We start from the raw sequence: 24,851 nt of genomic DNA, 5'->3' as shown, positions 1-24,851 counted from the left end.
ACCTGATGTGATTTAGCATCTACACAGCATTGTACTCTAGATAAGTACCTCAGGTTTGCATTGGTTGTACAGATAGGTATCTCAGGTCAGCACTAATTGAAGACCATGAGTTCATTTGTACATTGCAAAAATGGGGTGGGAAGCAGAATGACACAGTGATGCAGTATGACCAAACTTTTGACCCAAGAGGTGAATAATATGCAAGTAAGCACACAATCTTGGATTCCTTAGAAGACTCCCCAAAAATATGTAAAAGTGTTACAAAAGTTGAAGCAAATAAAGAAGTTAGCCCCCTATTTTGTCTAAAGTTATAAGAAGGCTGACCTCGTTAATATAATCTTGTGTCCTGTTGGAACAGAAGGGTAAACTCAGCACGTTCACAGACGACATACTTTTGAAAAGAATACACTTAAACTGGCTAATTTGAAAAGACTGGCTATGAAGGCTTACAGCATCTAAATGGCAGAATGCATTTCCAATGGATGGAAATAGGAAGAGTATCAGCACAAAACTGGCAAGGATAGACCAAGATACTTAGAGCCTACTGAGACCTATATAAATAGAATAAATGACATGGGCTTAGCAATTGGAGAACCAGACAAATAACATGGACATCCTGCAGCAGGAGAGTCTTTAATTGGCCTATGACAGAATCAAACAAGAAACTTACCATAGTCGGAAACAGTGCAGACATGGGCAAATGAAAGCAGCATGTCCAGCATTGACACAATATCAGACAGCTTGTATAGGCAATGAATATGTTCGTAGATCTCGTTCAGTAGCTTACACACGATTCTAAAATAAGACACTGATTTAGCTGTTGTACAGTACCTAGTGTCACTTTATACACCTTATGGAAATAAAGCAACAGTTGATAATGTTCATACTCCATATGTTAGGATGTGAGGTTATCAAATGCAGGCAAATATGTGAATTTCTTTGAAGTATATTAAGATCTTATACAATAACATCAGATTAATTACTGCTATCAGACACAAGACACATAGCTCAAATACCAACAGCTTGTAAGAAAGCTTCATGAAGAATTAACTAAAAATATAGCCGTAGAGTCAAGTATATTCTATTAACATCTCAAATATGACTCTAATTCCCTTATGCCTTCATGCAAACAAACGTGGTTTCTAAAAAGAATTTTCATAAAATTCATGTGAAATGTTACACCTAGTAAGTCTTTTGAAACAACAGAGCAACACAGTGTGCAGCAAGGACAAAAATACAGATATAGGTAATTCTACTGTAAATACAACAGTGAGTAAAATTAATGATTCACCATTAAAAATTAATACATTTACTGTGCCATTTTATGCAGATAATTCATCCATAAAAATAATTACAAAGGTTACATTTTTAAATAAATGCCTATGTATTTGTAATCATCTTAATACAATTAATACCACGTTCCTTCCTTTCTCTCAGGTACTATACTTGATCAGTGTCACTTTGGATTATTTCTGTAAGTAACCATAATTTAACAAAAAGGTAGCGTTAAGAAAACATGTAATTAGCTGTTAATAGGATAAAATAAATGCTGTTAGCACAAACATTTAGTTTTAAATGGTCTTACAAGTATGTCATGTGATATATTTCTCTCAGGGACTCCTGACATCTCTCATTCATTTTTATTAAGTCTGCTGAAGTGAAGCTATATGTGTTTTTCATTTTAGTGATCTGCGGGGAATTCAAACCAACAGTAAGAACTTGCCACATAATCAGAAGCCAAAAACAGTTTCTAAAAACCAAACTGGGAAAAATATGGGGGAAAAAAAAAAGGGGGAAAAAAATAATGCCTTGCTTCGTTTCATAAAAGTCTACTTAGGAAAAAAATCCTCGCAAAAGAATGCAGTTATCAGCAAGATACAAAACTTTATAATTGCAAACAAGGTAACTGCATGTAATTGCATATTTCTTACTATATTAAGTTTAGCTAAAAATAGCATGGTTATAAAAAACATATCAATTACACCTTCATTTATTTCTAGGTATATTCACTTAAATTATTTTAATTATTTAAATTACTGTTCAATACGTGTTGTGTTAGTGTATTATACATTTTATATAAGTTACTCATTCAGAACTATTTTGAAGAAAACACTTCTAGTGCAGATACCTTTGTAAATTCTGAAGGAAGTTGGCCACTGGGCAGCATTGAACAATCAGCATTCATCTGGATAAAAAATCCACGAGCAGAACTGAAACTTGTTTTCATTGGTAGGTTGTACTTTTCTGCAAGTTGTGTTATCATACCTACGTATCACAAATAAAGATTTGAACCAAATTACATACACGCATGCATACACACTTATACGCACAAACTGTGGAAGTGATTTACACAGGTCGAACATGTCAGGTAAGTAACATGACTAAAGGCCTTAAAAGTGGATCTACGGGATCTAATTAACGTATTAATGTAAAAAAAATTGTCTGCATAAATGGATTGGAAAAAAAAACAACATGGGGAATCAGATCTATTTGCGTGTTCTTTAAATGACTCTAAGCAGTCTGTCACCCCTCACTAATAATCCCACCCTTAAATCAATCTTGTTTCTAGCTGAGTTGAGGAAACTGTTATATGATTGAATAAGATGTACTACAAAGTTATGGGACTTCTGAACAATGCAAATAGTGGCATTCCTTTGAGAAGAAAGGCTGGATTTATTTAGTGTGTTTCCTGATACTTGTTGCTCTAAGCTTGTTCACTTTTGTGTTCCAAGCACCCATGCTGTAGACCAACAAAGTTATAAGCCATTCTGGATATTTCAGTCTTGGAGTTGCTTAGAATATAATGTGGTAAAGAACAAAAGAGAGAAAAAACCCTTCTCCAAGCACATCGACTACAGTAAAAACAGGCAAGGGGAACACAAGTGTCGACACACTCTTTAGTCCTAGCAGCTACCAAATTTTGGAAAGTTTAGGAAAGAAAAAGCATTAACATCTGTATTTTTCACCATGTACTATATAGAATATAATCCTGGAAGGAAACAGGAGGTTCACAACATATTACGGATGCTAAAGTTTCTGTTACTTTGTATTTTTTCTAATTATACAGAAAACTAAAAAGCTGGTCCTCTAGTTAGGAATCAAACTAAAACTTTTTTTGACTAAAATTTAAAAACTAAAATTTTGAACTAAATAAAAAAATCCATTCCAGGGGATATTTTTTCATCTATTTTAAATTAAGGATAAACACAAAGGTTAATAAAGCACAGTAATAAATAATATGCTAAAATTTCTTTAATTTGTACTTTCCAACTCCTAATAGGTTCGCTAAAATAGCCCACAGATAGGTCAAAGCTGGTCAAAATATAAAGAAGAAAGTACTGAGATATTTTAAGTTAATAAAAAAAATTTGATTTTTTATACAGAATTGTTTTAGTTGGAATAATTATTATACTTTAACTTGTATTTTTAGAGAATAAAGAGGAGAAAATAAAGGAATCAGAATTGTTCACCCTCATTTAAATGAAATTGAGTTTTTACCTACAAACGGAGAATCTGAATGTACGTATCTAAAGTCTTTAGTTACTCATCAATGATGACCAGTTTATAACAATACTAAATACATTTTCTGCATAAGGTCATAAAACACGATTATGTGGCTTCTGTATGCCAGATACAACGTTTTTTGAATTGCAAGTAAATAAAAGTTTTGGTTTGGAAATACCTGCTATGTCATCAACAATTTCTGTGTATGTTCTACGAGCTATGTCAAGGAATTCATTGATGTTTGGCTTAACAGCATAGCATTTTTGTGTCCTCATACTCAGGCATCCTTTTGTGTACCTTGTATCGTCATTAATTACAGTTGTAATCTTTTCAAGTATAATTCCAAACCTGCAATATTAGTACTGTTACTTATTAGCAATGTAATATTTTAGTTTTTATTTGCATAATCATTCTGAAATTAAAAATAACTGAAGCAAATTTTCTACTGTTGAAAACAAACACTAAATTTCATGGGTATTTCCACCTCAGAATGAAGTACAAATATACCTAAGTCTGATTGATAACAGAATTCAAATCTTCGGGACATATAAATTCTCAATTATATAAGCAACATTTTTTTTTTGCATTAGTATAAGGACTACAGGGAACTACTACTTTTGTCTTTTCATAGTAATTTCTAACAGAGTATAGTTCACCAGTAACTACAGTATCAGTGGTTAGTTTTTGCTTTTGCTTTTTTCTCCTGCATTTGTTTGTTGAAAAAAAAAATGTTTTTAAGTTAATGTCAGCTTTTAGTCAAAACAATAGAGCTATGCCTGTAACTACAAATAAGCAAAGATAAAAAATTATCATCATAATACCTTCTATCTTCAAGAGAACTGTAGTATGCCTTTAGCAGTGGTGTGTTACAGTTTCTTAAAGCAGCCTGTACAATATGAACACAAACAGTTAATTCTTTTCATAGCACTTTTAAAGGGTGGACAGTAGTTGGATAAGCAGCTTACAGAACCTGAGCAGGTAAATCTATGCTATAAAATCATATTCAGATAACAACACGAATCTATTTCTTAGTAGTATTGAGCTCAAGGACTTTCTTTCAGTTGGCTTAAGAGTTGACAGACTACATTGGCAGTACTGTCTTCTGCAAGATATAAAGTAAATCTAACCAGTGTAACATGTATAAAGAAGGGCAAACTGGTTTGTACATTACACAGAAGAAGAAATTACAGATAGAGCTTACTTTTAGGGGCTCCACAAGTTCTAGAGTATGCTTCAGGTAAATTAAGTTAGTTATTTTTGATTCAGCAGTTTTAACCTGTTAAAAATTTTACAAATATTAGAGGTTTGTATGTCTGTTTAAAGAAAATACTTAAGATAAAGCAAAATTCACATTGTGACTATTAACAACTTTGTATTTTTAATCTCCAAGGAACATTGCTAAAATACTTTATAAGGTCATTTTGTCAGCTTGGTGTATAACTGCATAAGAAACATTTACAGAATTTTTACACTGCCTGCTATTGTAAACTGTCCAGCAGTAACATATTTTTCTTGCATCTCCACTGATAATGATCAACTCTGCGAACATTTCACTAACCCAAGCTGCAAAGGCTTCTTTGAATCTCCTACATCTTACGTACAGACTCTTTCAAAGCCGCTATATGCATAATTAAGAAGCAAGGTCCTTTTCATAAATGTTAAAAAACCATATAACCCAATTTGCTTGACATAGTTTTGGTTGACATATTTCACAGAATCACAGAATTGTACGGGTTGGAAGGGACCTCAAAAGGTCATCAGGTCCAACACCCCTGCCAAAGCAGGTTCCCTAGAGCAGGTTGCCCAGGTAGGCATCCAGACGGGCCTTGAGCAGACTCAACAACCTCCCTGGGCAGCCTGTTCCAATGCTCTGTCACTCTCACCGTGAAGAAGTTCTTTTGCATGTTGGTGCGGAATTTCCTATGCTCCATTTTTTGGCCATTGCCTCTTGTCCTATGCCCACAAACCACTGAAAAGAGGTTGGCCAAATCCCACTGTCTCCCATACTCAAGATACATTGATAAGATCCCCTCTCAGTCTTCTCAAGGCTGAACAGACCCAAGTCTCTCAGTCTTTCCTCAGAGAAAAGATGCTCCAAGGCCCTGTATCATCTTTGTTGCCCTCCGTTGGACATTTAAATCCTTATGCATAATTAAAAAAATAAATGAATGAATATTAAGTATTTTTGCTTGCAGAAAGTACTGCTCAAGATTTTTTTCCCCTACATATATATTCTACCCTATTTTGTATATCCCATTAACACATCTGGAAAAGAATTTTGCTGTTGTCATTACCACATAGCATATGTACTGCATTGTATGCTCTTGTACTTTCAGATAAGAGACCTAAAGGAAATTATAATCCTGCTATTTTATGAAAGGGAATAAAAAAGTGTATACGCACACATATACATTGTGTACCTGTACTCTACATGTATGTTATATACACACATGCATGAAAAAAATCTTACACCCATTCAGAAACTTTTAGGGTCATGGAGACAAGGGGGAAGGAATCTCATACACACATAGTTTAACTTGAATAGCTACCTGAATAACAGCAGTTACCTTGACAATAACATTTTTCCTTCATCTGAATGCGTACTTGCTTATTCCCCCTATTGTTACTGTTAAACAGTATGTGAAACTGCATACAAAAGCTGAGGAGCCATGCATTTTTACGTATTTCATCCTATCAATATGAGAAGATAGCGCTTTGAAAAGAAGAAAAAAAAAATGCATCTCTTCGCCAGAGAGGAATTTCAGAAACTGATAAGCATGTTGTTTGGTTCCAAAGCAAATCCAGTGTCAGTTTTTAGCATGAATCTCTGAGTAAGGCTCTCATTACGATTTTGTCACATCTGAGTATAATATAAACTTTGCTCCTGTGGTAGGGAGCATATCTTGCTTTATCTTACCTTCTATACAAATTAGTTTTACATAGAAGATAGAAGAAGATTAAACAATGTTAATGTACTAACGGAGTAATCGTAATCCGCGAAACACATGGGGTCTAAGTCCCATGACAAAATTTAACATCAAAAGGAGATGGATGGTCATATATGAAAAGCCAGCATATCAAAATGAAATGTATCTTTACCAAAAGAGTTCTTACAGGAACTTTAATAGAACCAGCGTTAAAAGCGTGGCTTTATACATGGTACACTTCAGCATCAAAGGCAGGAAATGAATATAATCATCACGACTAATTCTCCTATATAATATTCTCTATAATTCAATATTAGTGACTGAAGTGCAAGCCTATCTTTTACAGTCTCACATTAATTTTTGAACATCATACTCTGGTAAGTAAAACACAAAGATTCAGAGAAGCACTTGTCTTCTTTTTTTTTTTTTTTTTTCCACTAGGGATTTATGTCCTATCGACCTAAGTGCTATGGCAGTGTATAAGCCCTGGTTTAACTTTATTTCCTGGAAATTCACCAAAACCAAAAATACCGCTTATCTTCACCCTGAGACAGAAGGAACTAATCTCTCATGGGCCTGGAACTTCAGCAGGCATAACATCTACTGAATTTGTTCTTCAGACGGGTGATCAGGTAATCCAGAGAAGGCAGTCCTCACTTCTGCCAGAAGCTGGATGTTGATCCAATTTCCATGGATCTGTGATTGAGACTAAACGTTCTTTTAAGGAAATTTGCCTTCCCCCCGTCCTCAGGTAGCACATCTCAGCAAGATTGTCAATGGATGGTCCTTCTTAGAATGAGAGAATGCTCACGCTGAACACACTACTCACATTTCTAACGACTGAAACTGTAGGTTTCTCAGATAAGCACTTCACCTGTTGACTGGTGGAGCATCTGTGATGGAAATTTTTATAGAGAGTGGGAGTGGAACATACTGAATTGGTTAATTTACCATTTCACAAAAGCAACTGAGCTAGCTCTTGATTGAATGTGCCTGCTGGATGAATAGTAATCTCTGCTATACTGGAGCCAGTCAAGACAGAAAACATCACACTTCAAAGTTTTGTGTACATGGTCCTACATAAACATAAATGCACTCAGTCTGACAGTTGTAGCCATATAGCTGATACTGCGTTCAAGTTACAGATTTCCACAAGGAAAGCTGTGAGCAATACATTTTCTCTTTTTGGAATATGTCATTAAAAAGACTTACCTGCATTTATTACAGGTCTTTAACTGGCTGAAGTCTTTAACTGTCATTAGACAAGTCATTTATCTAAGTAGGTAAGGCAGTATGTGAGAAGAAACCGAGAGGTAAAAAAACCATAAGGCTCCATGATGCTTGCATACTGGCATAAACACAGGCAAGTATAAACCTCAACAGCACTGACAGAAATCTCCTACTTAAGTGCAACAGGCCAACGTAACTTATAATGGTAGGATCACAATATGCTTAGGAGACAGAAGTGGAAATTCAGTTATCTCAAGCCCACTGTAGTTGACTGTTGTGTCTGGCCTTAACCAAGAGCTACATGTAAGCCGTATGTATTTATCCTACTTTGATGATTCTACTGCATGTGGTAACATATGGATTGATAGAGGTGAGATCTGATGAAAAACTTTGCATTTTACTGAAAAATGTCAATACTCGCTAGGAAAACACTTATAACCCTGCTTCAATAATTTTTGTTTATGAAGTAGTTAAGAACAGGAGCTAACCCAAGTCTGAAAAGGTCTGAAAAAGACACAGTGGCATACTGAAGGTAAAGAAACCTTACTGCAGTTAACCACAACTGTCTCCTAGTTAAAAACATTACAGCATGACCTTCAAGGTGGAAGATTAAATCTGTCTCAAGCTCCTAAAAGACTTAAAAGGGGAAATCGAATCGGAAGGTATATTCATTAATTCTCCCAGTGGTGATTTGTGATGGAAGCCTTCTGTTAGTTAAGTTCTTTAATGTACTCTAATGGATACAGCACGCATAAAGAACTCACACAGACTGAAACATGCCTACCATTGTCAAGTGGATAAGGGATAAGATACCTTCCCTCTGAAGTCTTAACGTAATCAAAGCATTGCTCCTCTTTCAATTAAACACTGTTGCTGTAAGCATTTATGGCTTTGTTGCCTTGTTATTCTGTTACAAATAAATGCTTTTATCTGCATCTCATTTTAGTCTCCTTTGTGCAATGTGTGAACTGTGGCAACACATAAGAGCAGAGTATTCCTTGAATCCATAAGCCAGGAAACTGAGAAAACTGCGTACTCAGTTCTCCAAAACATTTATTATGCCTTGTTAACAGAAAAGCATAGGTCAAGCTGAGAACTGGAGGCAGAAAGAACTTCAAGACACTATTTGTAACCTGGGTGTATCTCTTTATGTCTGAACCGTGAGGTTCTCTGCATATTAGAGAAGTCAGTTCAAAGGAAACTTCTTTGTTGGTACTGCTGTACAACTGAACATGCTACTTTCTGTCAGCTGGTTGCTGTTCAAAGGAAAACACTGAACTCCCCATTGAAAAAGCTGTGCTTAACTCATACAACATCTGTAGCTTGGAAACTAACAGGCAAGTCTGGCTTTATAGATTTACACAATTCATTTATTAACTGAATGCAGATTTACGTTTGTCTGTATCTCTGTATTATAAACACAGTTGAGCAAAGTCAAAGTGCTTCTCAAGAATCTTTTTCAAGGTATTTTTTTAGGTTATAAGGAGTAATTTCTATTGAGTTATATTACATGAAAACTCACTATTTTTTGAATTTCCTGTAAGAAAAATGCATTGTTTTCTTTAGGCTATCAAAAACTGTACTAACCTCCAAAAATAAAAGACCGTATTTCCACTATACAGTTTTTTCTTTCATGCTGATGTGAAAATTCCTTCTTATCCTAGCACTATTAGGTAGTATGTACATTTATGAAGAATAAATGTGGGGAGTGATGAATGATTGAAAACTTCTGAAGTTTAATTTGCATGAAGTAAGATGAAACATTGCAGCAAACCTGAATTTTCCTAACATTCTCCTTTGAGAACCTTCAACTGCTATAAAATAAGATACAATCTAAATCTACGGTAACATTAGTCAATTTTTAAGGTGCAGCCTTTTTTCATATCTATATATATCACATTTGTATATTGCATGTTATATCCAGGTAACTGATCATCTAACATTTATTTTGAAACATACTGTATCCTGCTTTGGAATTTGTACCAAAACTGAAAGCAGTTGTTCTGTATCCAGAAATTTTGAGATAACTGTAAAACAAAAGTAAACAGATCAGGAACTTAAACGTCATTGTAATAAGATCATATTAAAAATCTGTTTCTTTAAAAAATGCACGTAACTGCCTAGTAATATTTACACTAATGTTTTCCTTTTGTCCTATTTTCATAAATTATTTACCAAAAGAAAAAAAAAACATTAATATTAGCTATCTAAATTATTTTGTCGTAACTACACTTACCACACCTCACTGGCTTACTGACTTTTATGCACTTTATCAGATAAGTTCACATTTCTTAGAAAAATAGTCAAGAAAAATGTCAGTGTATTACAATAAAGATAACTTTTTTTTTTAATTAAAAAAAATGTCCATTATAAAAATATTACCTCACAAACCAGAATAATATACTTTTCAAACAGATTAAGTCATATCATATACTTCCACAGATAAGAAAAAGTATTTTAAAAGAAAAATATTGTTATGTATTAAAAAATAAACTACTACCTGCTTGAAGACCAAAAAACAGCTCCTCATCCTGGAGTAATTCCTGAACACAATCCAGTCTTGTGTTAATTGTTTCCGCATCAACTAGTGGCTCCAGGATATTGGACCTGAGTCTTCGACTTCCACCTGGAGTTTTAGTATAATTTAGGACACCAAAAAGCGTGTGACCATTCCTTTCGAAACAAAATACATGAGAATAATACACTCACAAAAGTAAAGATGGTAAACATCAAATGACATTTCTAGTTAAAAGTATCCTACAAATTTGAGGCTTAGTTTTGGGGTACTTAGCGCCTCCCTACTCACTATGTTTATTTTATGAACAACAGCAGATCAGGAATTAAGATGAAATATAATATAACATTAGCCATCATTACATCATTTCCCAAAGCACAAAAATACATTTGTATACAGTATTTCTTAATTTTTTTGTAGTAATATACCATTACTACTTCAGTTCACACTTTTCCTCTCAATGGAACTACTTGAATTTAGGACAAAACAAAACCTCCAAAAGGAGAATATTACCAGAGATAAGATGATTTTTATTAAAACACATTTATGAGAATGATTAAATATACTTAGACGTATAAGAGTTAAAAAAGACACGATTTTGTTTTCTTTTAAAAGTAACTGACTTCCAGTCAATATAGGAGCCAAATAACACGCTTAAATTTTATAAAAGTTATTTTCAAGTTCTTGACTTTTACATGCTACACATCCAAGGTTCTCACACTTAAGGCTTGACTGTATCTGTTTAAGATAAATATCCCACAATACTTAAATCTAGTACATAGCTAAACGGTTTTAGAAATCTGAAACCTTAGATGCTATTGCTTGATAGAAGACCAATGAAAAGGCCATGTAAACCCACTGACTGAAATCAGAACTTGAATAGCAAGGAAGGAATCTGATAGGGGTATATAAAATAAACAGCACAAAGATAATACAGGAAGCCCGGAATTACCATGGTATAAAAGAACAAAGCAGTATTCTAGAGAATTAAATGGGGAAATTCAAAACCAGTTTTAATTAAGGACTTGTCAGAAGATGCAACTCATGACAAAACTTGAATGAATTCAAAGAGGAGCTCCACATTTGGGATACTATCAACATTACATACTTTTAAACAATTATAATTCTGAGGGCTCATTTCCCTATATGGTACAAATAATGAGATAAGCCCCTACTGAATTAACATTGGCATAAGACCTTGATTTAGGTGTTTCTGGTGTGTGTCTTTACTAGTAACTTTTACCTGTTAATATCTCATACAATGATGTCTAACTTCAGGCATTAATATCTGATACAATGATATCTAACTGCAGGCTTTAGAAGTAAGATCTGTGTAACGAAAATAGTTGCCCATGGCCCAATTCAAACTTGCCAGTGGATCAGCAAAAATGGCTGCAAAAATACTGCTAAAGAAAGAGAAGCTGACAGCACTTTACTGCTGCTCAGTTCCTCCTTGGGCTTTCTTTGTCTCAAAACCATCTGTGGACTTAGGAGCTGCTTTCAGAGAATACTGCTCTAAGGTACCAATCTCAGAGCAGCTGGCTCCTGCACTTACAAATGAAGTAACCGAGCAGAAAAAGAGGGGATGAGTGATGAAAAGAAAGAAACTTTACCTCCCATTTCTTCTCAACAATACAACCACCAGTGTAATTTGTGATCCCCACAAGAAGGGGAAAAAAAAGGAGCAGCAGCAGTAGAGCAAGGACAACATCTCTTCAAGTGGAAAGCTCTTATGAGTGACACCTGTAGAGCGAGAAATCTCCAGGCTCCCCTTTTTCTGTCAGGGTGGTAACTAAACAGAAGTGGATCCCTTGACAGGCTACAATGTGCAATTTGAGTTTTTCCTCTTTCTGACTAGAAGTGTAACAGTATGGAGAAGGGAAGCCTTGCAGCTTCTTCTGACTAACACAAGTAACTGCCAGCAAAGGAAAGTGCTATAAACATGGTTCTCATTGTGGAAGAACTACCGCACAACCAAGTGCGCACATGTACCGCACATGTCCATCATTATAGAAATTACTCTGTTTGCCTCTATTCCTTAGAGCTAAAGGAAAACAAATCAACCTTTCAAGTCTAGGCTATTTGCCTTGTATAAAATGAGTAAAATCTAGACATTTTAATCCAACATATTCAACTTCTTGCAGAAATGATGCTTTTACATTGCTACAATCTGTGATTTGCATCAGTATCACTTATAATTCTGAATAAAATACAGACTTTGATGTAAGGATCCGACAGAGAAAATACCTTCTCCTCCAATTCACTTGTAGAATTGTCTGTGCTGTATGTTCTTAACAGCTCTGAATGGTATGTAAGTTCTGTCATAAAGAAATAAATGTAATGGATAGCTCTTTGACAGACACATCAAGGACATCTGGTGAAATACAACGTTATAAAACTGTAATTGGAAAACTTAAATATTCTTACCGAGAATCTCTATTATTAGTTACTAGTTCAAGATTTTGAGCTGATGATGAATCTATCATAGCTGTTTTCTCACTCCCTTGGAAATGCACCTTGAGTGATTTAGGTGCATAAACAGAATTTTGAATAAACTCAACATATTTTAGCAAAGCTGCAGCAGCTGCAAGACAGTAGTACCTTGGAAAGAAATAATCTTTAATGAATTTGGAATAGTACTATTTAACTACCAGAAAAAAAGAAAACAAAACAAAACAAGTTGTGCACTATAGAAATCACATTTACACTTCTGCTGTTTTACAACTACTGGCACTGTGAGCACTGAAAAAGCAATATATTTTAAGTTTCTACTTATCCATATAAAGTGCACATACAAGCATGTAAATCAAGTATTCATGAATGTTTGAGTCACTGTACACTTAATAATCCATATTATATAACTAGCATTGTGCTCTTACGTAGTTTAGCGGTTACACATGACTTCAAATGAAGACTCAGCACAAAGTATCATTACTGAAAATGGCTGCGACAAGGAAAATACTTGCTGAGGTCAAAAAGAAATGTGATCATAGCTGTTAAGGTGTATCGTTAAGGACAGAGTGAAAAGGGAAAAGCAGAAGGTTGTGAAAGCTCAAAGAAGTCTTTTTATTTAAGTTTCTGGATACATCAGAAATACTGGAAGGTAAAATAAAAAACTCTGTTAAGACCTTCTAACTTTCAAGAATGCAAAAAGCTACAGATTTGTAAGAAGCTGTTAAAAACTTATCTGGACACAGTGTGTTTTTTCCTTATCTATACATACTTTGATTGAACCTCCATGAAAATGGTGCTGAATTCAGATGCACACAACTGTTCTATATATTCCAATCCCTTTGTTTCATTGAAGTATTTTCTTTGGACAGTTGTGAAAGTCACATTCTGTAAAGATGGGGGGGGGGGGGGGGAGTTTGAAAAGCTAAAGTGAATATTTCATCAGATAGGCTTCTCTATTTGTCTAGAGACATGTGTTTCCATGAAAATATATCAACTGATTTCAGCAATCTGTCTTTACAGAAGTATTCAGTGCAGTTTATTAGCAGAAGGCAAGTCACAAAAGTCTTGTCATGTCTGCTTACATATTCCCTATGCAAGTCACACTATTGTCGGTCATCTATCTTTCTCTTTTATTTAGTACAGTTAAAAAGGCTCATACACCAGATTCTGAAAAAAATTAAGAGGGTTTCTCTTGGATACAACTTTTCCTCTCAAGAACTAGCTACTCAAACTTCTGAGTTTAACCTTGGATTGAATTAATGACTTCTACGGAAGAATTATTTTAATACTTGCATTGATGCTGACAATGAAATTGTAGTTTTCGCTTTCTAAGGTCTAAGCTCAAGGGATCGTTATCAAGCCTTCACTGGTTAAAAGGAAATAAAAATGTACAGGCTAATATAAATGCACGTGTGTAACTTGTGAATGATTTACACAAGAAAAAGAGGAGGGAAGTCAGTAAGCAGGTCTTACGTGAGGAAACCATCAACAGTGTAGACATGGAAATAAGTCAAGTAGAAACACAATAAAGCTTTTACAGTTCTGAGGTTTTAATACTCATAAAATACATATACTAATTCATCTCACCCTGTGAGTACTCTTCCTCCTATTCAGTGATGTATTTGCCCATCTATTTATCAAGTAAAGAATAACAAAATAGAAGGAAAGGAAAATACTTGATTTTTTCATCTCTGAATCCTTCCTAGGTTTGGTATTGTTAAAATTACTTCAATGATGCAACTTCAAAATTTTCTGCTTTAATCAGTAATACTGCTTTAATAAGTAATAATCTCTGTAATTCTCATGATTAGAACAAGCAGTGCTGGAGCTGCGTTTGGGTAATTCTTTACCATGGTAAAAAAAAAAAATAAAATAAAAAAGGTCAGAAATCATAGAAAACATGCAATATATGACTGCATTTACGGCTTCAGAAGTTGTGGAAGACTGAACTCAACAATCATATAAAAGAGATTAACAAGAGTTCTAAAACATGGAATAAAATTTACCAGCTACCTTGAAATGTTCTGTTATCAAACCAAACAATTTTGTGTTCCCTGCATCACAAGCAGTGTTTGGCATTATTATTTCCAGTGGTGTTAAAATCTTGAGTTTAGTAATAACCTGAAAAAGAAAAAATCCAAATAGTTCAATAAAAATCCATATATAATCTGAAACAGTTCTACACTTTAACATATCAGCAATAAAGTACTATAGAATTTTTATATTTTAAAATTGCAGTTCCAGGCTTGTAAGTAATTACTTAACTTTCTACTAACTTCTACATTAATAAGCTAAATATATCTGTATTTGTAGATATACAAAAATATACATAAAACTATATTTAAAAAAATTAGAGGTTCTCTCTCCCCTGTTATTTGAACACAAAAATATACTTGTGTTCGAAGCAAGAGATAAATATCCAAAACTCTGTTCCATGGCTCTGATGGGAAAAGGACCTTATTTTCAACAGCTGTTGGCTTTCTGCCTTTACAGATAAAAAGTTAAAGGAGCTCTGGAAGTCAAAGAAATGCAATGGGTCTGAACATTAATCTTTTGATTAAGACTTGTTTTCAGCTTTGCTCTAACCTCCTCGTATACTTTCTCTCAGTCTTGCTTTTTTTTCTCTTTCAATATAGCTCAAAATGCCCGTATTTAAATAAAATTTCATTTTAATTTGTGATACATACCTGCTGTAGGGATTTAAAGTATACTACATGCTCTTCTATTTGTTAGCAAATAAATAAAGAAAAAACATCATTAAGCATGTCTGTCAGATTCATTTATATAATTACCCACAAACTGTCAAGGGAGAAATGTGGGGAAAAAAAAGCCTGTATTTTACATGCTTCAAAATTAAGATATGAAAGAGGGGACACATAACAATGGAAAGGTGAACAAGCATAAAAATTACATAAAATAAATCAAAGGATATTGGGGGTAGAAGAGTGAGTTGTCACTGTCCATCCTTTTTGATAATCATCAGGATTTTTTTTTCAGAAACATCTAAGTTAAAGCAAACCTTGAGAGGCTTCAAGAATACCAGAGAACTTTATTGAATTAATTTACAGAGCATTCAAAAACAGAAGGGTGCATGAAAAAGAAAATACAAAAAGCTTAAAATCAATCACTAGCAAAGCACAGATTGTAACATTGTAAGAAAACAACTGATCAGTAGATACTGTTTTTTAAAGGTCTCAGAGATTAAGATAATAAGCAGATAATAAAAAACAGATAATAATTAAAAAAAAAAATAGATAATGAAAAAAAAAAAAAGATAATAAAGGCCACATAATACATTCTGGAGAAAGTAGCAGAACACTAGTAGCTCTCATATATGTTGGTCAGGACAGCCAATACAGTATCAGAGATGTCCAGAAAATAGAGAACTCAATAATCCAAATGGAAAACTAAGAATATACGTGAAAAATAAAAATGGACTCTTTTGGAACTGTAAGGGAGGAAAACACTGAACAACCTGGCCGTAGGCTGGCAAGGCGTTACAAAAGAAGTAAACTTGTCTTATCAAATTACAAGTTCAAGTAACACTGAAGAGAATCACATAAGCAGAATGTAAAACAGCATATGAAAGGCTTAAGAGAAATAATTAAAATTTTATCACTGAATTCAAGACAAAACCAAAAGTAAACTTGGGCACAGAGAGAGAAACAGAGGGAGACCGCGTGTTTGTGCAGCTAAAATTCTGGACACTATACAGTTCTTAACCCTCATAGTGGAACATGAGAGACTTCAAACTATAAACACAGCTACAGCTCACTACAAAGAAAGCCTTTTACTCTTAGAAATAACTGTCATCTTTATGAAAACAACTTTTTAAAAGTAGTAAACAATTCCCATACAGATAATCTAGCTTCCTTATAGAACTGTAGTCTTTATCATTCTCTGGGGAATGAGAGGCTGGAGAGCAGCGCCATTAAAAGGGATCCGGGGGTTCTGGTTGATGGTCAGGTAAGTATGAGCCAACAGGATGCCATGGCAGCCAAAAGGACAAAGTGTATCCTGGGCTGCATCAAGCACGCATCGCTAGCTGGTTGAGGAGAATTCTTGTCCTGTTCTACTCTGCGCTGGTGTGGCTTCACCTCAAGTACTGTGTGCAGCTTTGGGTTCCTCAATACAAGAAGGACATAAAACTATTAGAGAACATCCAAAGGAGGGCTATGAAGATGGTGAAGGGTCTGGAGGACAAGATGTATGACTGGCTGAGGTACCTTGGTTTGTTCAGCCTGGAGAAAAAGAGACTGAGGGGAGGCCTCGTGGCAGCCTACAGCTACTCAGAAGGGGAACAGAGGGGCATGAGATGATCTCTGTGCTCTGGGGACAGCGACAGGAGCCAAGGGAATGGCATGGAGCTGTGACAGAGGTGGTTCTGGGTGGGTGTTAGGAAAATGTTCTGCACCTAGAGGGTGACTGGATGCTAGAACAGGCTCCCCTGGGAAGCAGTCACAGCAATGAGCCTGCCAGAGTTCAAGTGGTTGGACAACACTCTCAGACACGAGGTCTGGTTTTTGGGTGTTCCTGTATGGAGCCAGGATGATCTTTGTGGGTACATTCCAGCTCAGGAAGTTCTGGGATTCTATGATTATCACAATTACATATGACTTTTTCTAGGTCCAAGCAAGTAGCTCTTCAATTAGAGATTTTCAATTTCAAATTCTCCAGTGAATTGTTATTTAAGTTGCTGCATTATCATCTGAATATCTAAATCTTTCTCATGCACTTATATTTTCAAGCTGCATGTCACTTTGAATTTTAGTACCATGTATAAAGGAGGTACTTATACAACTGCCAGATTCAATACGTAATTATGTGTATTAAGACCAGAATAACATTTAAAAGACTAACGGTCAAAAAAAGCCTGACTTGTTATAATACATTTTAGTAAATAGATTTCAGTTTATATTCTGAGCCATACCTACTTATGCTACTAATATGTTTTAGTTTTTATTAGTCTGAATATTATACACTACTAGCTACATAGTTTTCTAGCATTTAAAACTACACCAAAACTTTTAAGGAAGTGGCTTTATTAATATTGGTGTTGTATAAGTCAGAAATCACTTTCTAAATGAATATAGAGTATGTAGTCCTGGTAGACAGAACACTTGCTTATAAACTGAGCATGTTGAATTTGGAACCAACTGAGAAGGAAAATTCATGCAACCATACAAAGACAATCCTATGGTCAACCCAAAAACACCTGTCACACTTGTGCAGTTCTGCTTTCAGAGATATTCTGCCTAATGAAAAATATACTTGCAAGTTCTATTACCATGAATTACCTGATGCTCTTCAACAAAAGGCAACTCACTCTCACACAGTTTGAACACACTACTCTTTATGGAAGGATTTTTTTTTCCTTTGGAAAAGGTTCTCTCCTGATCTAAAATCTGAGGCATATTAAAGAAAACAGTAGCCCTTGAGACATGTTAAATATTGCAAATTTTCTAAAACTTGTTACTTTCCCTTTTGAGAAATGTATTCTAAAGACTACATGTTTCATTTCTGATCGTTCATAAGCTTTTTTAAGCAAGCAATCCACAGTAGTCAGCTTGTAAGATATACAAAAATTAAGTATGCAACAATACCTTGGCATAAATTGTATTGTCTGCAAATTGTGATAATATCACCTCAGGATTTTTTAAGTCAATACTGGCCATTCCTACTTCACCTCTGGCAAGGCCTCTTCCTTCCACTACAGCTACAATAACTGATGCAGTGGTATGAGCAGAGACTGCAGATGAGGATGTAACTGTAAAACAGTTGCATATATTCAGTTATAACCGACTTCTTTATACTTCTTTATATTCTATATATATATAGAATCATATTTCAACATTCCAAGCTTGAGCAAGCTGTGACTGAACTGGAACACTGAAACAAGGTTGTGAAGCTAATTTGTGATCAACTACGGTTTAATGAAGTATAGTCGACTGAAGCCAAACTTCCCAGAATCATAGAATCATTTAGCTTGGAAAAGACCTCTAACATCAAATCCAACCATTAACCTAGCACTGTCAAGTCTACCACTAAACCACGTCCTTAAGCACCACATAGTATCTACACATCTTTTGAACACCTCCAGGGATAGTGACAACTACTTCACTGGGCAGCTTGCTTCAATGTCACACAACCCTTTCAGTTAAGAAAATTTTCTTAATAGCCAACCTAAACCTCCCCTGGCGCAACGTGAGGCCACTTCCTCTTGTCCTGTTGCTTATTTCAACACATTCTTTCATCTCACTGCTCCCACAACTCCTCATACTGTACTGAACTTTAAATAGCACTGATTAAAAACACTAATGCAACTCTTATCTTCTAGCACTAATATTTCTGTGCCTAAAGCCCAAAAAGTGAGGCAGTTAGTTTCAGAGATGAGGTGTTATCTGCAGTAAGGATTGGGAGGTAAATAGTCAGGCAAAATGAGCTGATGCTACCACTTAATCCCTGATTTCCCTTTGTGCAACAATATGTCTTAGCTAATAGTAAGTGAGTCTCCCAGTACCACATTAAGCTCCATTAACTGAGAAGCACTGCTGTTAAGTGCTAAGTTACAGCACTCCCTAAGTAAGAGATTTAACTATCAGGGGTTATGCCCTTTTTCTCTGGTATACTGCATTTCTTTTAATCTATGAAAGACCAAAAATACAAGTACTTCTCTTAGCATCTCCACTAATTTTGTTCCCCATTTGCAAAGTGGTTTTACATCCTTTCAAATCTGACTGGAGAAGCTACTAACATTTTGTTCCAATATTTTCAACCACTGTGAGACTATGCTGTTCATATTAGAAAATGCTGTAGAGATAAGGTAGCTATACCTCTTTTTTAACGTGAAATTCTTTTAAGACCAGATGCAAAGAACAATTATTCATTTCACCAAAGCAGTTAATAAGAAACTGAAAAAATTTTTAAATGCTAAAGTGTAACTTGCTGATCAATACTGAAATAATTACCACTCCATAAAAAGCAGATGCTTCATCATCTCAAGCTTCTTAACTTTCAGATAGGTGACAAACTAAACCTTACCACAGCTGAGTTGAACAGATTATTTACATACTAATTCCTCATGAATTCATTTAAATGTTCAGAAGAGATGCAATTATTAATTAACTACTAAGTCTAACATATGCAAAATAAGAAAGATACTTGCATATACAAGGAATTATATAAAAACACCTAAACAGTCTTGGATTTTGATACCATATACATATTGATTGATCTGAAACACTAATAATCTGTATCTGTTTCATGGTAATCATTTACATTCTTTTCCACCATTACCTTCCTCTGTTCTTCACAGAATTAGCTCTCAAAAACCAATGGAATATAAGTATTCTCAGAACAGAATGGTCCTGCTCAGAAGGCATAATATACCAAACCTGTCATTTTCTTCTAGGTGTACCCACTTTGTACCCCAACAACCAAAACTAATCCTACATGGAATCTCAAAAAGCAAGCAGAATCAGAGTTTATCTAGAAACTGACAATTAAAAGGCTGATCTGCAACTAGCTGTCACCGGAGCATTAGTAATAAAATTAAAAATCTTTTATGCTACACACAGCTGAGTCTTCATCCTTCATTTACTCTACCTATGTTCTGTAAACCACAAGATGTCAGCAACAGCATTCTTGCAAAGTTTCACCTGAGGCCTACCAAAAACGTAATTGTTATTCTGAATGTCCTACCCAGGACAATCCGTGACTTCCCCCATCACAGTTATTACTCTTCTTTTAATGGCAACTGAAGGTGATGATGATGATAGTTTCTAAATTAAGTACGGTAATTACAAAAATTTTATTTGGAAGATGGTTAGCTTGTGACACTTAAAAAAAAAAATGCAGTGACCAATGTTCTTCATAATGTGCTATTTTAGATACACTTTCTCCAATACAGATTAATGAAAGATTGGTCAAGAGTTTCACATACAACACAGCAAATATAAACAATTGTATAGACACACACATGCAAACATATACGCACGCACGCTTGCACAGTAAAATGAGACTGAAGATACAGTTTTGTTTAATTGTTAAGCCGCATAAAGATGAAAGAGAAATCTGCTCTATGGGTTTCAAAGTCATAGTCACTCTGGTCTCCAATTCCTGAAGTAGTCACCAAAAAAAAAAAAAATGGATTCACAACAGCTGAAGGAAATGACAAACTTCACGTTACTTCAGTTGTGCAATAAAGTAATTCAATTCAGTTGTGAGTGAAGACCCAATTTGTAATCTTACAGGAATAGATGGATGTTTGAAAAATCACTCTTTAAAAAAAAACAGTCTTTTTTTTTAACTAGTTTTCAGAGTTACCATTAAATAGCCATCAATAATCATTAGTAATTGAACTGACAAAGCTTAGACTGAAAGGACTAACTTTGAATACAATTACTTCAGCACTACGAGATAAATACATCATGACACAAGGCACCATTACCCTGTAAGATGACTGTTCGTAAGCATTGCAAAACATCCACCCAATGAACTATTGTGTAAAGTGTTCTTTTAAAGATCTAATGTTCTATACTGTTGGAGATGTCCACTTAAAATGCACAAAACTTGCATGAAGAAACTCAAGAATTACTTCATGGTATCTTGTACAATGCATTACAAGCCTAAAAAGAACCCTGGAAAAAAAACACTCTTTAGTTCAGTCACAACAGAAACCAACACGTCCACAAGACTAACTGAATGTTGTACAGCTTGAAAAAAAATCTTGATTTTAACTACATTGGAAACTTAAACATGAATGCAAACTACGTGACAGGAGTTTGCAATGCCAAGACATCTTAATTATCTAAAATAGTATTTTGCACTTTCTGTAATACAAGAAACATTATGTTTTGTGTTTTAAAAATCTTCACGTATCTCACTATAATCACACAAAAATAAAGCGTGTTTAATGAAATGTTAGAGATGCACGTTGAACTACTTCCTTTAAGAACTGTCAGTTTTACCTGAATATCCCATATGAGGGGTACGGCTTCTGCAAACAGATCTACTAGCAGAAAGGGGTAATTTTCCTATACGTGTGCTATTCAGGCCTTGCGCAGAAGAACTTGTGAAATTCAACATGCTACCATTTTCTGCACAAGAACTTCTGTCACCAAGGTAAGATTCTGAGGGGAAAGAAAAAAAAAAAACCTTTTGAGATCAGACACATTACATTGCCTATCAGTTAAATTAAAAGAAGATTTGTGTCATTTTTTATTCAGAATACATGTACACTTTAGAAAACTTCGTTTTTCTTACTAGAAGATAACCAAATAATACACATGAATATCTTTCTATAAAAGTTCTATACAGTAGTAGAAGTATGCAATTAAATAAAAATTAATTTATTTTGAAACCAGCTGGTATTGACGCAATTATTTTCCACAATGACTTTGTTGCAGTAGCAACAAAAATCCTTGTTTACATTGCTGAACTGAAACTATAAGTCATTTTACAATGCATAATTTCAAATTGAGTTCTAGATTTATGAAAGAATGCTGTAATATTCAACACTATCTCATATTTGCCCATCAGTTTTAAAATCTGTATTTGAAACTACACAGTTGCATTTACGAAAATTCCAATGTTCAAAAAGGTCAAAATAATATTATTTTTTTTAAAAAAAAGCTAAATATTCCTTTTAAGAGAGGACAGTAAAAGAAAATAAATAACCAAGCTCAAAATTTCCTCCCTTTGAATTTATCTCCCTTCGAATTCATGGAGTTCAACCCTCAGAACTCATATAGTAACCTAGGTTATACGTTATTTGTTGTCTGGTTTCTTCTACAGATGTATCTTAAGATTGACCTATATTTTTTAAAATCCTACAATATATCTTTTTCTCAAATCACTCCTTAATTTCAGTAAATTAGTAAAGGTATCTTACTTATCTCCAGTTCTTTTGAGATGAGTAAATACAACATTACATTGGTAATCTAACACACACAATTTCTACTTAAGATTTAATATATATATTTATCTTACTTTATATATATTTATATACATATATTTATATATAAAGTAAGAGTTTTTCCACTTAGAAATTCCAGGTATTAAGAGGCATACAAACCCAAATGTTTCTGTTCTATTACATTAAAATTGATTTAAAAGACAAAGTACTTACCGATTTTTGTTAAATGAACCATAAACTATGTGATATTTTATCATGATTGGTATAAAAATATTTACATTACCATATTTATTTGTAAGAAATCTTACAAAGCTGTCACTGTGATACACCTGAAAGCAGACAGCATTAAATCAAACTGTAATTTTATTTTTTAAAAAGTAGACAAATCTGCATCACAATGCATACAGATGATTTTTAAAATTATCACACGCTCAGATCTTGGCAGAACTTCACTCAGACGGTCAGCAGAAGAGCTACTGATGTTGAATATACTGAACCTAGCATAATGTGGTGAAAAAGGTAGTTCTAAAGACCAGAGGATCCAAACCACCCACAAATATTTAAAAAAATATATTCAATAAATAAGTTACGCTCTACTCAAATTAGCATCACAAGGTTTTTTTGTTTTTGTTTTTTTGTGTGTGTTTTTTTGTTTATTTGTTTTGGATTCACCACCCATCATGTACCGATTACTAAAAACCCATGTGCTACCCTTCATCCCTATTTACAGGTAACAGAGATATATGTACTTCAAAATGCATTTCAGTAAATGCCCCGTTCTTTTTGAGTAGTTCTACTGAAGGAAAAAGACACTTTTTCCAGCCTGCCATGACAGCGACTCTGCTAGTAGGATCAAGTCTTATGAAATGTTTGATGCATATATGTACGGTATGCAGCAGCTGTTCAGGGGTGTTGTCCCTAGAGAGAGGCAGCAAAATGATGTAAACGCAGCTTTATCTAAAGGAAAACAAACACCAGCATAATATTGTAGGACCACAACATTCTTAATGCACATGAAGGATAACAGCACTTCTACCAATTCCAAAGACTAGGCCAAAAAAAAAAAAAAAAGAAACCCAAAAAAAACACTGTAACCAACTGAACCTGGTTCAGGCAGGCCTCTAGTAAAAGCAACCACTGTGGTGACATTCAAGCCACTTAAATTGGCCCAGAAAAGACCTCAGGAGCTATATCCAAAAAGTTAGGCAAAAAATAACGTCTATTTAAAGAAGAGTGACGAACACCTCTGTTCTTCTGACAGCTCAACACAGAAGAGGTTGGCTAAGATGAAGTGACAGTGCTACACCTTCTTACCTACCGATCGTACAGGATCTTCCGAAGCTCGACTCAAGAGGGCAAACAGAAGACGCAAAAGAAAACGGAATAGGGATAAAGACCCGGCTAAAGATAGCTACACCGCACCGCACCCCACCTCCTCTCCCGGGAACCGGCAGCTTCACCCTGCTACTACTGGCAGCAAGGCCCGCGCCGCTGGAGCTACCCGGCCTCGCCCCGCCGCTGGACAAGTCGCCGGTGCTGTCCGCCGCGCTCCGCGGCGTCTGCAGCAGGCCCAGAGTATAGCGGGGCGGCTCTTCCACTCGTCCGCCCAGCCCTGACGTGGAAGAGCAGCGGCCCGTATAGGACCCTGAGGCGGCCGAGACGACGGCCCGCCCATACGCGTTCGTCTCGCTGCCTCCTCTCGACATCGCCGCGCCGCCTGGATCGGGCACCGTGGGAGGAGGCTCCGTGCCGAAGACCAACCCGCGGCCACCACACTCTCCCAAAATGGCGTCAAAGGCTGGCGTCAAAGGCGGCCCACCTGCGCATGCGTACATCCCCCAACCCCCCGAGGCCGCTTGCGCCAGGGCGACGGCGGGGCGTGGATGATCCTCGGCGCGTGCCAGACACGGGGCTCCTCCGTTCAAGAGAAAGCGTCAGTTTTAAGTTTAGTTGCAGCCATACAACAGCTTTCATTAAACATACACAAATACAGCCAATAAAAGGATGGCAAAGGCATGGGGGGGGGAGGAAACGGAGGAAAGTTGCTACACTTTTTACAACAGCAGTAGAGCATTTAAGCATTGTTTCTCCCTCTGTCTTTCTTCACCAGACTATACATTTTGAGACCATTTTAGCAGGAATTTCAAAAATAGCGCCCCTTCGGAGTTCAGATATCAAAAGATCCAAACTAAAACCAAAAAATATAAATAAAAGTTGGTTATATCTACGTATCCTACAGTGACTGCAAGCAGTGGCTGCTCCTCTGCTTACACCTGAAAAGCACTGCCCCAGACAGGTGAGTGCT

General features: G+C 35.4%; 1 protein-coding gene across 1 annotated transcript in view; it reads right to left on the bottom strand.

Moving 5' to 3' along the window:
• MSH4 (mutS homolog 4) overlaps positions 1-24,330 on the bottom strand; it is a 41,242-nt gene extending 16,912 nt beyond the window's left edge. The window contains exons 1-14 of the mRNA XM_084528553.1: positions 23,979-24,330; positions 21,600-21,761; positions 18,234-18,397; positions 14,644-14,751; positions 13,400-13,515; positions 12,604-12,777; positions 10,162-10,334; positions 9,621-9,688; positions 4,706-4,780; positions 4,326-4,390; positions 3,683-3,852; positions 2,129-2,265; positions 1,586-1,689; positions 671-795 (exon numbers count right to left, since the gene is read on the bottom strand). Coding sequence (XP_084384679.1) covers positions 671-795; positions 1,586-1,689; positions 2,129-2,265; positions 3,683-3,852; positions 4,326-4,390; positions 4,706-4,780; positions 9,621-9,688; positions 10,162-10,334; positions 12,604-12,777; positions 13,400-13,515; positions 14,644-14,751; positions 18,234-18,397; positions 21,600-21,761; positions 23,979-24,252 — 1,915 coding nt within the window. The 5' untranslated portion in view covers positions 24,253-24,330. The remainder of the gene's footprint in view (positions 1-670; positions 796-1,585; positions 1,690-2,128; positions 2,266-3,682; positions 3,853-4,325; positions 4,391-4,705; positions 4,781-9,620; positions 9,689-10,161; positions 10,335-12,603; positions 12,778-13,399; positions 13,516-14,643; positions 14,752-18,233; positions 18,398-21,599; positions 21,762-23,978) is intronic.
• Between the last annotated feature and the right edge of the window lie 521 nt (positions 24,331-24,851).

This window comes from Aythya ferina, assembly GCF_964211825.1.
Source record: "Aythya ferina genome assembly, chromosome: 8".
Classification (NCBI taxonomy): Eukaryota; Metazoa; Chordata; class Aves; order Anseriformes; family Anatidae; genus Aythya; species Aythya ferina.
The sequence above is the reverse complement of the archived record's forward strand: the minus strand, read 5'-3'. Positions and strand labels throughout refer to the sequence as shown.